Below are 6000 nucleotides of genomic sequence, written 5' to 3'. Positions count from 1 at the left end.
CTGAGGACACCTAGTGGCTGTTACAGGAACTACAAATCAGCAGAAAACGTCCCTCCTTCCTTCATGTGATCAACCTGCTAGATCCACCACATCCTGATGCTAAATGTTTCTGTCAGGAAGTTGGACTGTAACTGCAGGACAAACCCTGCTGAGTCCAGAAGTGTTGAGTTTTATTTGATGAAAGTTTGAATCATGAGGAAGCTGTATTCAGATGAAGTCTCCTCCTCCTCCTCTGAGATCAACAGGAAGCTTTTTCAGATCTTGTGAAACAGAAAGATGTTCTGATTAGTTTCTGCCTGTTCAGCCTGCAGAGGAGCAGCGACATCATTCTGGTGAGTTTTGATCGATTTCTGTCCAACACAGAAAATATGACGAGTTTATTTCACCAAACTTTGTCATTTTATGTAAAATAGTTAGGATTTGATCTAAAAATACTGGATTCAAGTGTAAACACAGAAAGTGTGAAAAAATGATAAATTAACTGATCTTTTCTGTGTAGACAATCCACTACAGGCTTTTATTTTCACAATTATTTAAAAACTGAAAACTTAAACCTGTTTTGTTCCTCCAGTATCTTTTATATGTTGAAAACTTTAAGTTAAACTCAGACATATGAACTTTAACCTTTATTTACAATCTGATTTTTCAACTTAAACTTTTGTTTCTGTGTATATTCATCGATTTTACTCACAGAAAAACAAACGTTAGGAGTGAAATAAAGCAGAAACTTGAAGAAAAATTACAGTAAACATCTGAGATGAAAAGATCTACATTTCCCTTTAAACCTTCAGCTAAAACATGAAAAAGGCTGAAATATTAATCCCAGAAATGTCTCTGTGTTTGTCCTCAGAGTGAAGTTGATGAGACGCCACAGAGCGATGAAGAACTGATGATGATGAGTGTGGCGGTAAATCAGGAGGAAGGTGATGAAAAAGCTGCAGCCAGAGGTGAGTGGTCTTCATCAGATCAACAACCAGACTGAACACAAAACCAAACAGCTTCATCTGAAGGTAAAGGATGTTTACTGTTAATCCCTGACAGAGCAGGATGTGAATATTAATAATTCACAAGAATAATCCAGACCTGAAACCTTAAGAAACAGAAGATCAACCAATAAACGCTGAACATTAATAAAGTCTTCGTATTATTTCCATGTTGGTTCAGCAGCTGAACACTGAGCAGGATGAGCTGCAGCTAAACGTGTAGAGCGTAATGGCTGCTGGATTTTTCCTCTGTTTGCTGCACCAAGCAGCTTTAAGGAGGGATGAAAATCATCAGATCTTTGTGGCGTCAGAGTGACTTCCTGTTCTTAAAGCTCAACATCCTGAACATTTACAGCCGATCAACATGTTGCTTCACTTTCGAGAGAGAAAAAAGAACTAGCAGCTAATTTACACGAAACGGAAAATATTTAGATTCAAACCATTTTCAAAATTGTTGAAATCTGATAATTGAAGTTATAAATATGTCAAATGAAGATGATGATGAGATGATTTAGAATAAATAAACCATAAACATCCAGAGATTTTCTGTGTAGCAGAATCTTTTCATCTTGCATCTACAGATCCTTCAGTGACGTTTTATGATCCTTGTTTATTTTTAACCAAGTAAAAATAAAAACAAAAAATAGAATTTAATTATTAGAAATATGACATTGTTAGTTTCATCAAAGGTTTTATTGGCCTTTATTTGATAGTTAATTGACAGTAAACTGGGTAATGAGAGAAGGGGAGGACATGCGGTAAAGGTCACCAGGCCAGGAATCGAACCTGCGACAGCCGCTTCAAGGACTAAGGCCTCCTTATGTGGGCTGTGCTTAACCCCTGCACCACTACAGCACATCTGTTGTCTTTTCTTTTAGTAAATTTGTAAAAAAAAAAACCCTAGTTAAATGAAACCGAGGCATCGAGGTCAGCAGAAGAAATTCGCGTCAGAAATATCAGCTGATATAATAATGAAGATTAAAATGAGGCCAGCTGACTGGCAGTTACGTTTTTATTGCATTCATCAGATAAAATTAGAAAATCTAATCATAGTTTCAGTTTTATAGATGTCAGGTTGATGTTAGTTTCTGTGAGTTTGTCTCCAGGTTCTGATCCGGTTCTGCTCTAAATGCTCCTCAGGTGAAAACCCAAGCAGAACCTGCAAGCTGCCAGCAGGGGGAGTAGTTCTGCTGGTTCTGGTCGGTCTGCTGGCTGCTGCTGTCATCACCTACAAACTCTGTGAGTTCATCCTGTTGGTTCGTCTTTTCACTGAATTTAATTCTTAGATCAAGACAAAAACTACATGATTTGTATCAATCAGTCAAGTTTATTATTGTCTCACATTCAGCAGTAAGACAGTTTAAAGTGTTTTACATCATAAAGACACAATATGAATGTATGAGCATCTTTACTGTGGCTGAATTCTGTCCTCAACATTTTTCTTTTTGCCAATGAGAGTCTTTAAATTCTGACCTCCATCTGTTCTTTATGCAGCTTTTGATAAAATACGAACCAATCAAACCATCCAAACCCTGAAAGAGGAGAATGAAGCTCTGAGGAAAAATATCTCAGGTGAGACAGTCAGAAGGTTCAGCCTGAACGTCTCATTCAGATCTGATGGATCAACTTCATTTGTAACGTTTCATGTAAAAACCAGGTCAACATTGTTCCTGTAACACATCAGTTATGATGCATTAGTGGTGAAACTGCTGAGATGTTTCTGCTGAAACAGATCAATGTTTCTCCTGTTCTGCAGAGTCTGAGAAACGTTCTCTTCCTGATGCTTTCTGCTCTTTATCCAACAATGTTTCATCACTGAGACATCATGACTGTCAGTCTGATGAAGCTGCTGACTCTCAACACCTGCACAGATGTTCATGCATATTGTATTATATAAACATGAGGTTTCCATTTTACATGTTGAATTGCAGAACACGAGTTAATTATTTGATCATGTTGGTTCATCAGTTCAGCTTTAGAAGAAGAAAATAACTGACTGAGATTAAAACTGGTTTTATTTCTCTGAATAGAGCAGCAAACAAGTCCAACATGTCCAGCAAGTCCAACATGTCCAACATGTCCAGCATGTCCAACATGTCCAACATGTCCTCGACCTCCACCATGTCCTCCACCTGGGTGGATCGCCGGTATTGATAAATTAGTGTTTTGTTTTTTGTTTTTTTATTACTAAAGGTTTAAAATCACATTTCTTTATTTTAGTTTTGTGTTTTTTCTTTCTTTTAGATTAAGTTTCTGGTATGAGGGAGAACCAAACAACTGGACCGGACAGAACCCAGCAGGAGAGGATTGTGTGAGGATGGACATGAAAGAAAACATCAAAGATCTGAATAATTGGGATGATCATTCCTGTGATGTTCAACTCAAAAGTGTCTGTGAGAAACCAGCAGAAATGTGATTGTTTTTATCAGGTACAAACATTTAAGACGTTTTCTTTCTGTCTGGACTGAATTAAGATGCAAAAAGTCAGATTTAAATTTAGGCTTTTAATTTACTTTCACATGATGTGTTATTGCTGATTGGAGATTTATAAATAAACTAAATAGAAAATAAAATCCTGCTGCTATAAATGTTATTTATCCTTCATTCCTTTAGTAATGTGAACATTAAGCTTCAAAATCCAAACAAAACATTTATCATAACTGGACACCAGTATGGAGGAGTGACTGGTGCAAACATGGGAACTGGGTCAGAGCAGCTGGTGGAACTGGGAGCTGCAAACTGGAATAACTGAGGACATCTAGAGGCCATTACAGGAACTACAGGCTAAACAAACAGGAAAACAAATAAATCTAAATCAGGGTGTCAAACCTTTTGTCACATGATGAAACATTGTGATGGCAGAATGAGTAAATATCCAAACAATATCTGATTTCTAAACCATTTGAAATGTAACCTGCTAAACTATAAACTAACCATACAATAATAATAACAATAATAATAATAATAATAATAATAATAATAATAATAATAACAATAATAATAATAATAATAATGAAAAAGTACTTTGCACATTTGTCTTATTAAGAGAAAGGCACCCAAACTCTGCTTTTTTGGTAAAATATAACTAAATAATAAAAAATGGTCTGTCAGCTATAAAAACGAGATTCTAGTTACTTTTTGTGTTAGATTTTGATTTATTTAGCCTTAATAAATTAAAAGTAGATTTTGGTACCAAAGTCTAATTAAGCAGCTCAGTCTAAACATTAGAGCTACAGAACTTTTAGTGCCTAAAACAAACCTGTGAGCCTGTAAATGAAGTGGAAGTGGACAGCTACCAGGAACAGGAAGAGACTCGGCTCAGAGATATGATGTTCTCTGATGCAGCTCATAAACTACCGAACAGGAAATATGATTTCTATTTACCAGCTTATTGATCAGATCATGGCAAACATTGCAAAATCATAACCACTACAAATACTAAAGTAAAAGCTGGAATATGCGCCATATTCACACAGTGTAAATGTTCTCACTGACTATAATAGGTTCATATTTACTGCAGAAGCCGCACTGTGGTGGAGCGGAGCCGGACACTGTGAATTAACCCTTACCTGTAACACCGAATCGGTCCAGCTCTTTGTCTCTTTTCCTATAGCTCAAAGTTTTGTCTCCTGTTTGCTTCAGTTGTCTCAGAGCATGTTTCACAGTAGTCCAGTATTCCAGAGTTGGATCTTTCTAAGCGCTGCAATAGCTTATTTACAGCAAAACTCAAATCTGGTTGTGTACGAGGCCCAGTAAATAAGGTTACCTGCTGTCTCTGCCTGTTATTCATTTTCACAGCATCATCATTGAATCTATTCATAGGGAGTTGATCTGGGTTCACAGTCTTGTCTTTGAAATCTTTCCAGTATTTTTTTTCCACCCATTCCTCCTGAGACATTTTTACACAATCTTCAGTTTGATCAAAATCAATACCAGGATTATGTTTAAGTTTACCCACATCTTTCATGTTGTGTGACTTTCAAGAAATGAAAGACACCAGAGGAAAGTCCAGGAAGGATCTCAGGTAAAAATCGTAGCACGGTCAGCATGGCTCTACTAGAATAGTTAAGCATGAGACAACGGGTCGACGTTTGTCAGCCCCTTAAGAAGAGCATCCAAACGAAGGATTACTGTCAGATGTGTAAGCAGCAACAGGTGGAGCTCATCTCCAGTGAAGATCTTTGAAAATCACATTTGCAGACAAAAAACACTGATACTCACATAGATCCTGACAGATAATCCAATACAAAGTCATATAAACATATAAATCTGCTTATTATTAATTTATCTTGGTTTTTCTATGGGTTGTTGGCTCATAAGTTATTAAATTAGTTTATTGTGAAGCACTTTCTGGTTTTTATGTCCTGAAAGGTACTTACACGGTTTTACTTACAGACATGTACGGACTTTCACCATAAATACCAGAATACAAAAATACATTTGCTGCTACATTCTGCGTGCACAAACAAGCGTTATTGTAGATCCTTCCTCCCAGCAGCTGTCAGACTCCATAACCATCACTTGTCCTAACAAACTCAAAAGGTGTTTGCACAGTTTTACTCATTTTAAATGTATTTTCTGCTGGTATTTGCAGTTTTATTGTCTATTATTTTCAGTAGTTTGTTGCTTTTAATGAACAAATACACATGAACATTTTATTATATCCTATTCAGTTTCATATTCCTTTCAGTTGGAGTATGCTTTTCTTTTAAAAGAATTAAGGTTTTGTTGGCTCTAGTGGCTTTTATTTGAAAGTAGTTTGACAGGAAAGAGGTTAATAAGAGACGGGGAAGACATGCAGCAAATGTCACCAAGCCGAGAATCAAACCTGCAACCATCGCCACGAGGATTAAGGCCTCAATATGTGGGTTGTGCTTCGCTCCTGAACCACCACAGCAACCTGGAGTATGTTATCTTAATAACTGCTCAGCATTTTAAGTTGTAATCTTTCTCCACTGTACAGGACCTCATTCTTAAGTCTGTTTTTATGTATTTTATGTTTGTGTATTATTTTGTC

The 6000-nt window shown here is 36.6% G+C and overlaps 1 protein-coding gene across 1 annotated transcript; it reads left to right on the top strand.

Annotated features, from left to right (window-relative positions):
- Positions 1-275: 275 nt before the first annotated feature.
- On the top strand, positions 276-3555 carry LOC111610589 (alpha-defensin-related sequence 10-like). Its single transcript, XM_023345283.1, has 6 exons — positions 276-332; positions 851-947; positions 2124-2222; positions 2478-2555; positions 3014-3130; positions 3228-3555. Exons 2-6 carry the CDS (start codon positions 890-892, stop codon positions 3230-3232), a joined length of 357 nt encoding a protein of 118 aa, XP_023201051.1. The 5' UTR covers positions 276-332; positions 851-889; the 3' UTR covers positions 3233-3555.
- The last annotated feature ends 2445 nt before the right edge of the window (positions 3556-6000 follow it).

The sequence above is a fragment of the Xiphophorus maculatus genome, chromosome 13 (assembly GCF_002775205.1).
Source record: "Xiphophorus maculatus strain JP 163 A chromosome 13, X_maculatus-5.0-male, whole genome shotgun sequence".
In the NCBI taxonomy this organism is placed as follows: domain Eukaryota; kingdom Metazoa; phylum Chordata; class Actinopteri; order Cyprinodontiformes; family Poeciliidae; genus Xiphophorus; species Xiphophorus maculatus.
The sequence above is the reverse complement of the archived record's forward strand: the minus strand, read 5'-3'. Positions and strand labels throughout refer to the sequence as shown.